At 40.5% G+C, this 15,368-nt stretch overlaps 1 protein-coding gene across 1 annotated transcript in view; it reads right to left on the reverse strand.

The window, feature by feature from the left end:
- Positions 1 to 15,368, reverse strand: part of TRPM6 (transient receptor potential cation channel subfamily M member 6) — a 110,289-nt gene that overhangs the window by 88,880 nt on the left and 6,041 nt on the right. Inside the window, exons 2-7 of the mRNA XM_054726988.1 lie at positions 14,896 to 14,911; positions 12,755 to 12,834; positions 10,940 to 10,978; positions 9,086 to 9,263; positions 4,868 to 5,081; positions 1,062 to 1,186 (exon numbers count right to left, since the gene is read on the reverse strand). Of these exons, the coding sequence (XP_054582963.1) occupies positions 1,062 to 1,186; positions 4,868 to 5,081; positions 9,086 to 9,263; positions 10,940 to 10,978; positions 12,755 to 12,834; positions 14,896 to 14,911 (652 nt within the window). The remainder of the gene's footprint in view (positions 1 to 1,061; positions 1,187 to 4,867; positions 5,082 to 9,085; positions 9,264 to 10,939; positions 10,979 to 12,754; positions 12,835 to 14,895; positions 14,912 to 15,368) is intronic.

A 15,368-nucleotide genomic window follows, 5' to 3' on the forward strand; every position in this document is an offset into this window, starting at 1 on the left:
TCCAAAATGGAAGTTAAAATAAACCATAAGCATGTCTATATTAATTGACATAGAAAAATAACTATGCTAAACAGTTAAGCTAAAAAACAGATTCATAGTAGTGGGTTTCTATTATTACGGTACCTGACACTCTATTCATGAGAGAGACTTGGGTGAAAAGCCTATTTACTATTACCGTATTGTCCGGCGTATTAAGACGACCTTTTAACCCAGGAAAATCTTATACGCCCAGTCGTCTTATACGCCGGAAAATACGGTACTTATTTTACATACAAACTTTTTTTACTGTACATATGCACATTTATACATATGGAATAATACACACCAAGGCATTAACAGGAGTTATCTTTCTTCTTCAGACCTTTTGTAATATCTGAGATTCTTACCAAAAATATTCATTAGTCATAAACCTAATTAGACAAGTCTATTCCCTTTAGAAAAACAAACTAATGGAACCAGAGAATCAATACACAGGAATGAATGAAGCAGAGAATAGTATGAGATGAGAGAAGAGAAGGGCCAAATCATGATGTCCCTTATTTCACTACATGCACGCCACAGCAAGAAGCTTGGCTATTAATCTGCGTGAGACTGGATCCACTGAAGGATTTTTCACAGAGTAGCATGATCTAGTTTATATTTTAGAAGAATCATCCTGGCTACTGTGTTCAGAATAGACTGTAATAAGAGACAAGAAGGAAAGTAGAGAAGGCTTTAATATTCATCCAGGTGACAGAAAATGGTAGCTTGGACCTGCTCAGTAACAGAAGAGGTCAGATTCTGGATATATTTTTAAACTAAAGCTGAGATAATTTAGTGATCGATCAGGTCTGAGGCATGAAACAGAGATCATTCCAGGATGAGTCCAAGGTTTTTTCCTTGAACAACTGCAGGGATGGGCTTGTCATTTTCGAAGGTAGGGAAAGGGAGGCAGTAGGAGGCCAGGAGTTGGTTTTGAATATATTACATTCCAGATGTCCTTTAGATATACAGGTATAGCGCTAAGTTGGCAATTGGATACATGTCCGTTTCCTTTTGTTGTGAAAGGATTGTCTACTTACATCTTTTCCAATAAGATCTCTCTGGTTCTCAATGACACCCCACGGAGGGATTCCAACTGTCCAGATTTTTCTCAAGCACTGGGAGAAATGTGCTTTCAAGGCATCCCCAACATGTTTGGACACTCCTATGAACAACCAGTTTAGAAGTTAAGCTTTAACTCACAAATCATGAAAAAAAATACCATGAGTCCCAGAAAAAGACAAATTGTACAAAAGGCCATTTTAGGAAAAGTTGTTGACACAGTGGAATTAGGTTCTGTATCTTGGCTTCCTCTACTCCCTCTTGACACCTCTTATTCCTCTCACTGACCTCTTTACCTGAACAATTCTCCTCTCCTACCACCTCAGTGATGTTATGGCCCCCACACTTGTCTGACCAGAATGTCCTGCAAAGCCCAGCCCTGAAATCATAAATGCTCTAAGGATTTTTTCTTCTCTAACCTTCTGCAATGTCCCAGGAAAACATTCTTCAGATTTGTCCTGTGCTTCATTGAGGCAAATTATTTTAATAGTTTTATATACACAAAGATTCCAGAGCTAATCTATAATAATAAAAGCATAATATGCTAATTAGACAGGATGTCCTTCTGGATGACCTTCCAGACAAAGCCAGGGCTGTGAGGGAATCCTGGGTCCCAGGTGCCAGAGGGAAGCCGGTGCCGGCAGCCAGGGGAAGGAAGGCCTACGCTTGCACGAATTTCGTGCATCGGGCCTCTAGTACATTAATGTTTGCCCTTCTGGGATTACTAGTAGCAATAATCATAACAGCCAACTCTTACTATGCACCAGATGTTCTTTTTAAGTGTTTTACATGTATTTACACTTTAAGTAGAAACTTTCTTTGTACATTAGTCAATTTTATAGATAAAAATTAAGGCACAAAGAAGTTAAGTTAACTAGTTCAAGGTTATAAAGCTTGCAATTGTAGATCTTGGATTCCAAACCAGGAAATCTGATTTTTCTTAAGAGAGAGAACTACTTGTTGTAACCACTTATTTATGTATTCATTGGTTGATTCTTACATGTGTCCTGACCAGAGATTGAACCCAAAACCTTGGCATATCAGGATGACTAGCCAACTGACGATCAAGCTAGGGGGAACCTAGTTATTGTTTAAGGAAGCTCCAAGCATGTCTCATTTCTCATTTCTTTGTTCATACAACCTATTTCAATAGTCTTCCCACTCTTATATTTGTGTTCCTTAATTGATCCTAACCTAAAATGTTAAAAAAAAAAAAAAAGGCAATAACTAAAATAAAGCACATAATGCATGATGCAGTTAGTTAGCCTTGCCCAAGCCTACCTTTTTCTGAACTCTGCAAAACTTCCCAAACCACCCCTTTTGTACTGGAAATAAAATAAGTACTGGACTAAGAACTCAGCCACATTCACTGTCTTCCAAGAATCTGAAACAATAATTACCTCAATAAAATGTACACGAGAAACAAGCAGATTACCCATTAATGACAAGCCAAATCCCTTGGTTATATTTTGCTTTGTTTTCAACCATTTGCTTCCTTCATTCCTTTCAGTCAGAAGAAATGATTTGTTAAATCAGCATGTGTTGCTCAATGCCCAGCAGAATTATAGGCCCTGGCCTCTAGCTCAAAACCAGGAAGAGAGCTAATACACAGACTCATCCATACCTATACAGAAAAGCATAGAATGTTACAAGTGGTATAGGCAGTAAACGCTATGGAGATTAAGAGGCAAAAGTGAGTTGAGATAGAGAATGCTTCATGGTTATGTTGGCATCCAATGTAGCTCTTAAAGGATGGGCTGAAATTAATAGGAGACAATGGCTAGGACCAATCAAAATTAAAAGAGAGAGAAATAAAAGAAAAATGAAAAACCATGCTGTGATACTGTGATGCATAATAAGAAATATATTCCTGACACAGAGCTCCTTAAACCCTTGGAAATTCTTAAGTGATGAGAGTAACAAAGGTACCTATGTTAATGAGGTGACTTTTGGACTGCACCAAAGGATGGGGCTGTTTGCCAGGACAACCAACCAAGCGTTTTGAGGGCTGGAACTCTCAGTTCCACCCCCTGACCTCCAGGGATGGTAGACTGCTGAGATTAATTCAATCAGCACTGGCCAATGACTTGATCAATCATGCCAATGTGATGAAGCCTCCATAAAAACCAAATGGCCAGGGTTTAAAGAGCTTCCAGTGGGTGAACATGTGGAGAAGAGGGGAGGGCATGGAAGCTCTGTGCCCCTCCCCCCCACATAACTTGCCCTATGCATCTCTTCCAACTTTTGTCTCTTAATCTTCATAGTGTTTACTGCCTATACCACTTGTAACATTCTATGCTTTTCTGTATAGGTATGGATGAGTCTGTGTATTAGCTCTCTTCCTGGTTTTGAGCTAGAGGCCAGGGCCTATAATTCTGCTGGTCATTGAGCTACACATGCTGATTTAACAAATCATTTCTTCTGACTGAAAGGAATGAAGGAAGCAAATGGTTGAAAACAAAGCAAAATAAAACCAAGGGATTTGGCTTGTCATTAATGGGTAATCTGCTTGTTTCTCGTGTACATTTTATTGCGATAATTATTGTTTCAGATTCTTGGAAGACAGTGAATGTGGCTGAGTTCTTAGTGCAGGATCGTCAGGACTAAAATATATATTTTAGTACACATCTTATGATTCCATTTATATAAAATATAAAACCAAGAAAAACTAATCATGGTGTTAGAAGTCAGCATAGTGGTTAACTTTGGAGGGGGCAGAGACTGGGAGGGATTCTGAGTTATATTTTTTAATAATAAACTGGTAATCTAGTGAGTAAACTGGTTTCCTAAATTCTGTGATCCACTCTAGCAAATTAAGTGAACCAAAGAAGTGTGCTTTGGGGACCTCTGATTTCTAGCCAGTTGGTCAGAACTACAGGTAACAACCTGGACTTATGATTGGCATCTGAAGGGGGGACAGGCTTGTGGGCCTGAGCCTTTAACCCGTGGAATCTAGTGCCGTTTCCAGATAGAGTGTCAGAATTGAGTTGAATTATGGGACACCCAGCTGGTGTCAAAGAATGTGTTGAGAAAGAATCCAGACCTCAGAACTGGTGCCAGAATCATAACAAGAGATTGTTAACAGAGGAGGTTAGTAAAGTTGCAAGTTCTCAACCCTGGCTGCACATTAGACACACTTAAAAAGCTCCACCCTGAAAAACTCTAATCTGGGGTCAAGTCTGTACATCTGTATTTTTTTGAAGCCCCCAAGTAAGTCTCTAATGTGAAGACAGTTCACAAATACTGATGCGAAGGAGTAGCGTTAGAGGTTCAGAGACGACTATATAAAGTCCTTGAATGTCAGATTTCAAGGAATATGAAAGAATCAGTGATGGAGACAATGAGTGAAATGACAATCGTGAAGTTAATTATCTCCACATGACCAATACACTCAATGCAATTGCTGCATGCCTCACTGATTTCCATTGCCTTGGAACTTAACCATGGTGAGTTTAGCTCATGTCCATGCCCACATACTACATACTTGCGTGGATTCCATGTCCTTTTTAACCTCACCATAGTCTGAAGCACATTTTCCTTTTACCAGAAACTCTTACCCAACGTTATATAAAAATAGCGTATTTTAACAATAGTAAAAACACATTCCAGGAAAGGTCTAGGGTTCTTCTGGGTTACTTTGCCAGTCACTATGCTTTTCATCTTTCTTCCTCATGCCACCACATCCTGGGAGCACTGCAGAGTGGACATGAGCTGTCATACTGCTTGATTCACAGTTAGAAAGAGGGAATTGAAAAAAGATGTGTAACGAGGGAGTGTACTTTACCAGAATTAATGCCTTCAGTTATTATCCACGCTCCCGTTGTCTCCGCAGCCTTGACCAGACCCTGGCTGAAGATCTCTTTGAGTTTGGAGGGCATCTTGAAGTTCTGGATGCCCCCGTGGACAGAGATCACCAGCTTTGGCAATTCCATCTTCCACTCTTTCAACATCAAATGTAACAGGTGATCCAACTTTGTATCATAAGAAGTTCTAATATACTGGAAGATAAGCACATACACATGTGTATAAAATAGTGAGAAACACATGCCAGGTAATAATAAACACATAGAAAGGCAATTAAAATAACCAAAACTTGAAAGGCAAGGTCTGAGATCTCTTCAAAAGTTCATCTTCACATAATGGAAATATTTACTCTGAACGGAGCCCACACGCCCTTTCAGTTCCTTCTGGGAATTACAAGTCACAGTGGGAAGCCTTCCTCTGGTTTCCAAGGTTGGCCCACCAATGTTCTCAGAAGGTCTCAGGTGAGGCAGAAACACTTCAAAGTGGCAAAAATCACTACTCCAGCAAACCCGCTTAAAAAAGTTTTTAGAGTCATGGCTGGTGTTGCTAAGTGGTTAGAGCATCAGCCTGCACACCCAAGGGTCACGGGTTCAATCCCCAGCCCTGGTCAGGGCGTGTTCGGAAGGCATCCAATCAATGTATCTCTCTCACCTCGATGTTTCTCTCTCCTCCTCCTCCCTCCCTCCTTCCCTTCCACTCTCTCTAAAAATCAATGGAAAAAATATCCTCTGGTGAGGATTAACAAAAACGAAACAAAACAATAAAGTTTTTAGAAATAAGTGAAACAGGATTTTTCATAGATGCTATGGCTTGTAATTTACTTGACTATTTCATATATTTGCATAATTTAAATTAAGATCCACGAGCATGCACATTTAATTTCTTTTTTTTTAAGTTGTTTTTTAACATTTTTTATTTATTTATTTCAGAGAGGAATGGAGAGGGAGAGAGAGATAGAGAAACATCAATGATGAGAGAATCATTGATTGGCTGCCTCCTGCACGCCCCCTACCAGGGATCGAACCCAAAACCTGGGCATGTGCCCTTGACCAGAATCGAACCCAGTACCTTTCAGTCGGCAGGCCACCGCTATATCCACTGAGCCAAACCAGCTAGGGCCACATTTAACTTCTTATAAATTTTACATTCTAACCATTTCCTTTATGTATAATTATCCCAAAATAAATACTTTTTACAAAAGGGTCATATTTTTTATTAGCCAATATAACTGAAAGAAGAGGAAGATCCACACCAGTGGTAGCCCCAGAAGCATTCTGCACTTTGCCCAAGGTTACAGTGTCTGACTGGCTTTCTTTCTCCAGCAGAAGCAGCCACATACGGACCACTAAAATCACATTAAGACAAGTTGCCTTCCTCAAGCATAAGCCAACCAACAGCAAGAATAAGTCAAATTTACAGGAAGAAAGCGGGGCAATAAAAAAAAACATAAATTAGCCCAGCTGGTGTGGCTCAGTGTTTGAACATTAACCTATGAACCAGGAGGTCACAGTTCCATTTCCTGTCAGGGCACATGCCCAGGTTGTGGGCTCAATCCCTAGTAGGGCGCATGCAGGAGCCAGCTGATTAATGATTCTCTCTCATCATTGATATTTCTTTCTCTCTCTCTCTCTCTCTTCTCCTCTGAAATTAATAAAAACGTATTTTAAAAAAACATAAATTATAAAATTATACCAAAAATAACCACAGGTGGATACACAAATCAGAATTATCATGTTATCCTCCAGAATGTGATAGCAATTTAAAACAATTTTCCATTTACCTTAGAAATTCATAAAACATAATCCTATTATGTCATAATTAAAATATTGTAATTTGTGAACATCATGATGGTGCAGCCACCACAGAATGTGGGTCGTAGAAAGAATCTAAGGACAACTAGGATTCAATTTACAAGTGAGAAGACTGAATTGTCATGGCTTTATTATATAATCAAGTAATAGGAAAAAGGTACAAGTTGGCCTTCATGAAATGAGTTATGTTTCTCCAAATAATGAATAAGGGCAGAGGGGGCAGCTCTGGTTTAGTTCACCTTTTTTCTACCCCAACTTTCTCCCAGATGCCCCTTCCTTTCCACTATAAGTCCTAGAAGATATTTCTCCTTAAGATTTCAGGATAAACAACCTTGATTAACTAAATTATCAGCCACCAGAGTCTTTCTCCCCAAGGCTAACCAAAGACTGTGCTAAAGGTTAATGACTCTTTCCCCACCTCCTCCTTTATAACTAACTCCTTTCCTAGGTTAGGTAGACGCAGCCTGGCCAAGATTCACCGCCAGTTCTTTGTGGAATGTGGTGGTAGGGAGAAACAACTGGGAAGGCCAATGCAGTAGAGGAAGATGAAAACCCAGCTCTCCAAGCTTCCCTGCTGCTCACGGTAAACTTGAAGGGCAACTCTGGGCTTAAATATAAAGAACAGACACTTCTCTTCTGGAGATCAAATAACACTCACTCAGCTGCCATAGGATGGAACAGGAGCCAAATGCTAAGTGTGAAATGTATTTGTGATCAGGGGGTCTGTCTAACCATATTTTCAGTTCTCCCAAATGTACCTTGGCCTTTGCACAAGGTATTGCTTTTGCCTGGAGTTTTCTTACCCATGAGCCTCACCACACACCCAACATCTACTCATCTTTCTGGTCTCAGTGTAGCTGTCCCTACTTTCAGATGACTTCCTTGCCACAGCCTCAGAAAAGCAGGAGTTAACCTTTTTATTCCCTCAAATAACCTGTATTCCCTTTGCAGAGCATCCCCACCCTCTGTGGTAATTGTATATTTATTTCCTGTTTCCTTCACTAGACTGGGGTTCAGATTGGCCACCCCAAGATGTGCCTCCGTGGTATGCAGATTACTTTGAGCTAAAGGCAATTTTAGCTTCAGGCTCAAGAGAAACTTCAGCCCCTCCGTTTAACTGCTATCTATAGGGCAGGACAAACTTCTATTTACTAAATGTCTGTTCTTCTTATCACCCTGCAATGATCTGTTGAAGTCCCCAGATGCATTACCTCATCCCTAGCTCAGGATGTCTTATATACCAAGATCCACCTTTCTACTCTGAGCCATTCCTGCTTGTGGGGCTCTGACTCTCTCACATATGCAGGGTTCCTATACATAAGTATGTATTAAATTTGATTATTTTCTCTTACTGATTTGTCTCATATTTATTTGACTATTAGACCAGCCAGAGAACCTTGAAAGTAGAGGAAAGTTTGTTCCTCCCCAACAAAACCAATGTTAGTACATGGAACACATGCTGTTTGGGGCATAGTAAAATATGTGCACCCAATAAATATTTGTCAAATAGATGAAAAAAAATTATATATATACAGTGTAATTACATACATATTAAGCATCAGCTTCCAAAAAGGATTAGAGAGGAGAATGAAGGCAGTTTTCCTGCCAGCTAAAGAAAACGCACAAAGTTAAATGCAAGAGTGTTAATAACTGGAAATGAAGGTTACTATAGAACTATATGGTGAAACTATATTATGATTGCAGTATGAAGAACTGTTGTTTCAAACCCATCAAACTGATGGTCACACTCCAGAATCTAGCTGATTCTGAGCTTTCCACCCAGCTTTTCCCCTGGGAAAACTGCCTCTAATAAATCAGCATGTGGTTAACAAGCTCAAGAGAAAACATCTGGGAGATAGCTAACCTGTCAATACTATGCAAATCGCATGCAAATTTACCATATTAGGAACACTAGAAAAATTGGCCTGGAGAGCCCAGTACTAGAATTCAGGGCAGAAAGAAATTCCCCCATTTTCTTCCTGAGAAGAGGCTCTCACGAGGACACAGCAGGCATGACTAGCCACACGTTAGTAATAATTGCTAGAATCATGCTTCAGCTAATGCCTGCTGTTTGGTAGTAACTTTCTGCATTCCATAAGAGCAGCCCTTTGGCAACTGTCTCAAGAGCAATAAGCCCTCTTCCACAGAGGGCACAAGCTTGCTGAGAGAGCTCAATCCAAAAAAGAGCTGGCCATACCACACTTGGGAAAGGAAGAATGCCTCTCAGACATAAAGGAAATCAGGTCAAGAGGCTAATAACATGGATCTACTTTGCAATAAAACCTGGTCATCTGATCCTCTAGACTTGGTGATATAATTAGGAGATAAACTGTGGAGGTTATATCCTCTGTGAGAAACTAGTAATATAATGTGGGTTATGAACCAACCTTGGCATGGTGGATGTGCTCGCCATCTTGGAAATTAATAGTACCAAAGGTATCTGTAGGGCTCTTTGTTGTGTGCTTTTCAACAGACCATTGTTCTTTTCCACCACCACTGGCAGCTGACATGGTCCAGCTATAATCCATCCCAAGATGGTCTCCAATCAATCGCCCACAGTAACACCTGAAATTTGGGGTAAAAAAAACATTTCAAAATAGAAAGAACACAATTTCAGAATAGAAAATAGATATAATGTTTCTACATTTCTCTAATGCAATGTATAGGTGACGTACATTAATAATTTTTAAATGCCTCGTTAAGATTTATATTGGATTTTTTCACACTGGATAATCTTCTAAGTTTAGAACACCCTCAGTGGTTCACTTCCTTAGCTGCACATTACAATGATTCAGAGAATGCTTTAAAAAAATACTGAGCCCAAGCCAGTTTGGCTCAGTGGATAGAGCGTCGTTGGCCTGTGGACTAAAGGATTGTGGGTTTAATTCCCGGTCAAGGCCACGGACCTCAGTTTCAGGCTCAGGACAGGAAGCAACCAACCCATCTATCTCTCTCACATTGATGTTTCTCTCTCCCTCCCTCCTTCTCTCTCTCTCTTCCCCCCTCTACCCCCCGAAAGTGAGGATTAAAAATTAATAATAAAATAATTAAAGCCCTAGCTGGTTTGGCTCAGTGGATAGAGTGTCAGCCTGCGGACTGAAGGGTCCCCAGGTTCGATTCTGGTCAAGGGCACATGCCTAGGTTTCCGGCTTGATACCCAGTAGGGGACATGCAGGAGGCAGCCAATCAATGATTCTCTCTCATCAGTGATGTTTCTGTCTCTTTCCCTCTCCCTTCCTCTCTGAAATCAATAAAGATATATATTAAAATAATAATAAAATAAAATAATTAAAATAAAAACTAAAAATCTCCAATATACATGGGCACAGAGCTTCTTAAACCTACTTGGAAGGAGTGATAAAAGGTTCTGCAAGTTCTCAGTCGCCAATGGCCACTGATTTGATCAATCATGCCCATGTAATGAAGCATCCATAAAAAACCAAAAGGATGGGGTCAGAGAGCTTTGGGTTGGTGGATACGTGCAGGTGCTGAGAGAGTGGCACACTTGCAGAGGACATCGAAGCTCTGTGCTCCTTCCCATATAACTTGCCATATGCATCTCTTCTATCTGGTTGTTCATCTGTATTCTTTATAATATCCTTTATCATAAACTGGTAAACTTAAGCAAATGTTTCTGAGTTATGTACGCTGCTCTAGTAAATTAACTGAACTGTGGAGGGGGTCATGGGAACTCCCAATCTATAGCCCAGCCGTCAGAAGCACTGACAATTTAGGCTTTCAATTGGCATCTGAAGTGGGGAGTAGGAGGCGGGGAGTAGTCTTGAGCTCTTAACCTGTGGGATCTGACACTTGGTGTTGGAAAAAACACACATCAGAATTAGTGTCAGACTTGGAGCCTGGTAGACACATACATCACTTACAAGTCATAAATTAAATACAGTGTTGTATGTGCACAAAGCATCTTCATTATCCAAATAAAATGCAAGATAATAAAATGAAAATGTAATGCTTTATAAGTACTTCAATTGGTAGAAGCTCTTGTCAAGGGCCTTTAGCCATTTACATGTCTGGGTAATTCAAGTAACCTATTACATTCAAATAATCATTCACGCTTCTTCAAAAATATCTCATATTTCATTTTTAAAATTTTCCTTGGAAAGGAAATAAAATGCACCAATAAAGCCCTTTCATTGAGTCCATTCAAGATGTGTGAAAACTATTCCGATGAATTTGAAACACAGTGCCTAAAAATTGAAAGAAATCTTATTTATCTGTCTTACCTGATTAAATTCTGGCAGACCTGGCATCCTGCAGTACATCTATATTAAAGAAATAATATCTGTTATAGTTTACTGATGTATTTGAGGACATATTTAATGCTTATACAGTAAATATCTGTTATCTTCCATGGAACATCACCCATCAGCTGTCTCCTGCATGCCCCTCACTGGGGATCAAGTCCGAAACCTGGGCATGTGCCCTGACCTGGTTCATGGGTCGATGCTCAACCTCTGAGCTCTACCAGCCAGGCTCAACAGTATTTTTGATACAAGGCTGGGAACCCACAAATGAGGAAGGCCAATTACATTCACTATTCTATGCCATTCTATATAATAAAGATATAATATGCAAATGGTCATTACCCCGTGAAGCATAACGACTGGATCACAGATCAGCAGGAGGGTGGGGCAGTGAGCTATGGGGGAGGGGCAGCGGGCGGAGAGCTACTAGAGGGTGGCAGCAAGCTACTGTCCAGCTACTGGTGCACGGATTCGTACGCAGGGCTACTAGTTTTATATAAGAGACTGGAGCATCCATAGATTTTGGTAGCCAAAGGGGTCCTGGAATCAATCTCCCTCAGATGATGAGAGAAGTTAAGTTTTTTTGTGGTTTCTTTTTGACCGGAATTGAACCTGGGACCCTTCAAGTCCGCAGACCGACGCTCTATCCACCGAGCCAAACTGGTTTAAGATTTAAGGGAGTCAAAAGTTATACATTTTGCCCTGGCCAGTGTTGCTATTTAGTTTGACATCAACCTATGCACCAAAAGGTTGCCAGTTTGATTCCCGTTCAGAGCATGCCTGGGTTGTGGGCTCGTGTTTCTTTCTCTCTCTCTCTCTCTCTCTCTCTCTCTCTCTCTCTCTCTCTCTCTCTCTCAGTAAAAAAATATATCTTAAAAAAGTTATACATTTAGACAGCACAGGTGATCAGTGCAAATAACCCCCACATTGTTCAAAGGTCAACTATACTGCTCTTCTATTTTCCTTTAGTAATTTATTTTTTCCAAGGACAATAACATGCTATCTTATTTCAAGGACCTAACCACACTGGGAGATGTTTTGTAACCCATCCTGCCCCTATGTTTCACTAGCTGCTGTTGTGAATTTTGTTCTAGCAGTGTATCTTCCAAAGGGTTATCAAGAACTCGGAGTAGTCAAGCTCTAGTCATTTTATTCCACTGCCCATTATCTGCTCAAGCAAAAAGCCTATGGGAGGAAAACAGAGCTGAAATTAACTATTTGTATACTGTAATCTGAGCACAGTGTCCTGAAATATCCCAGTTACTGTTCCCACAGACACTTTAGTGGAGGATAAAGAACATTCACAATAATTTGAATATTCAATATTCAGAAGTTGTAAATTTTTTAGCCAAACCCAATGGAATAGATGTAAACACAAGATATTTCCTGAAATCTACCTCCCACTAAGAAGAACAGGAGCATAAAAAATAAAACAGGAAAATCTACCACAATATTAACAGTGGCTCTTCCAGGGTGATGTCATTAGGATGAATGTGTTTTTCTTTATATTTCATTTAGTCATTAAACAGATGTTTTTCAGGAGCCTACTATCTGGCAGGCACTGTCTATAGGCCCTGGGACTGGAGTGACGTACAAAATTGACAAGTTCCTGTTCTTATGAGATTTCTCTAGTAATCATGTACTATTTTTATAAAGACACACAAACATCACGTAAGAATTAGTACTAACTTTATAGATCTTAAACCCTTTAAACAAGTCCTATCTCTTAAGTTTCCACAAATAGTCCTCCAAGCAGTGTTACTTTAAAAATAAAAATGGAATTAAAAATTGTACCTGTGAGGGTCTTTGGAGCTGGGTATGATTTTGTTACATTCTCTCTTGTCGAACACACCTTCAATCCAGGATTTCTGGGACTGAACAGAGAGTATGGTTATTTTTATATTTCAATTAAGTGAGAAAGCAGTGTGACCACAGCAGTTCAGGTAGGCAAGATATATTTAGGTAGTGTGATTACTAATTGAAATGGCAAGACCAGCCCCAAACAGGCCAAGCATTTACTGGCTTCTATTACAGACAACATAGACGCCAATAAGGCAAATGTGAACACAAAAATATTCACAAAGTTTACTGGTTCATAATCTCATCCTAGCGAAAGATCCTTAAATGCAAAAACTCTAGCAAGGAAGTAAAGATATAACTGTTATGTTCCCTTAATTCTGCTATAAATCATTTTTAAATCTGACAGCATAATCCTACAGAGGGAATATCAAGCTCTCAAACTTCAAAATTCTCACTCATCAAGTCCCACAATGGCTAAGATTTCATAGGAAGCTGGCAAGAGTATCAGAGGAGAAATGCAACTTCAACAAGCTTCTGTAAAAAAAAAAAAAAAAAAATTCCAATATAACATGGGACCAGAGGATATTAAATGGAGAATACACCCTCAGAAGAATAGAACTTAACTGAGAGACTGATTTCCTGCAAATGCCTGATTTTCAGAAGACTGAGACTTATCTCCTGACCAGTGAACATCTGCCAAGAATCATTTCCCATCCTCAAGCTGAGAAGGCTAACCCCTATTTTGTAAAACTACTGTTTGGAATTCTCTGCTATTTTTTAGACGGCCTCTTATTCTAAAAAATAATAATAATAATAATAACTCTGCTTTCCAGCCTGCTTTAGCCTGCTTGAATAATGAGGAAGATAAACTTACCTGTCTGACCTTGTAGGCCAGAGACTAGATACGCCCATACTCTCAATGCCATGCCAGGTGCATTTTTTAATTGGATAGAACTGTGTTGTTTTCAAGGCCAGCAGCGAGATAACCACTAAGCACACACAGGGCTGGCTCTTTAATAAAAAGGGAAGTTGTACTTGTAGCTTTGCTTAGAATTTGAATTCATTTTCTCTGAGCCCACCTGGGTGACTCAAGTGTGACTCCAAACTCTCCGAGCATTGCTTGATTTATTCCAGTTCTCTGTAACAAAGCCAATGAACTTACTGCTTGGACTCTGGGTGGACTTCCCCCCTCATGTCACACCCTACCCACAAATACAGCCTGTCCCAAACCCTCAGTGAACTTGCCTGTAGTTTGCAATAGCATGTGTTCCACAAATTGTAATCACTCTGCTATTCTCCAGTAAACTCACTTTCTGCTAGTGTGAGCTTGCCTCAGTTTACCTCTTTATGTAGGTTTGTAATTCGTTACACAGTCTGGAAGCATGGCTTAACATTGGCTGTGTTGCTTCAGATTGCACGGCCTATAACTGTCCCTAAATTCAAGTGGAACCCAACCAAGCTCATGAGAGAGAAACATCGATCAGCATGAGATGAGCGTGGCCTTCTTATATGAAGATATTTTAGCTCCATATGGCATAAAAATGTGTGTGGATATAACTTTATCCAGTCAGTGAAAAATAACACCCAAACCTGTAGAAAAAAAAAATTTATAAGAATGCATTTGAGCCAAAACCAACAACAATTGCCAGGAAGCAAGATCTCAAATGCTCCCCAAAGTGAGAGTTGTGTAGTTGCCTTTATGCATTGGGAATTAACCCTTTGCACTCACTTGCTTTTTTCTCGATTCCTTTATTCTAAGGCTAACCGTGTGGAGTCACACTCGACATCTGAGTGCAAAAGGTTAAGGAAGGGAAGGAGGGAGGGAAGGAGGTCACTTGAAGATGGAAGAAAGCAAAGGAAGGATTGTGTTACAGGATAGTTAAGATTATGTGCTTTCTTGAGGGGTCTGGGGGAAAAAAAGGGATTACTCTGACATTTCAAAGGTGTTTTAACCTAGATGCACAAGACAAATGGATAGAGCTTACTTAAGGCAAAGAGAAACTTTTTACTAAAAATGTTATGTCTGAGGCATGACTACCCACCATGACCTGCCCAGTTAGGAATTTATGATCAGACTAGAGGCTGGATGTACAAAATTCGTGCACTGGGGGGGGAGGGGTGTCCCTCAGCCCAACCTGCACCCTCTCCAATCTGGGACCCGTCAGAGGATGTCCAACTGCCTGTTTAAAAACAGGCAGTCAGACATCCCTCTCACAATCCGGGACTGCTGGCTCCCAACTGCTCGCCTGCCTGCCTGCCTGCCTGATTGCCCCTAACTGCTTCTGCCTGCCAGCCTGATCACCCCCTAACCACTCCCCTGCCAACTTGATCAACGCCTAATTGCTCCCCTGCCAGCCCAATTGTCCCCAACTGCCCTCCCCTGACAACCCGGTCACCTCCAAATGCCCTCCCCTGCATATTCCCTCTTTATTAGATAGGGTTTTTTCTTTAACATGTTGGACAGCCCTAACTGGTTTGGCTCAGTGGATGGAGCGTCGGCCTGCAGACTCAAGGGTCCCAGGTTCAACTCCAGCCAAGGGCATGTACCTTGGTTGGGGGCACATACCCAGTGGGGAATGTGCAGGAGGCAGCTGATCGATGTTTCTCT

Source organism: Eptesicus fuscus, chromosome 15, assembly GCF_027574615.1.
Source record: "Eptesicus fuscus isolate TK198812 chromosome 15, DD_ASM_mEF_20220401, whole genome shotgun sequence".
In the NCBI taxonomy this organism is placed as follows: Eukaryota; Metazoa; Chordata; class Mammalia; order Chiroptera; family Vespertilionidae; genus Eptesicus; species Eptesicus fuscus.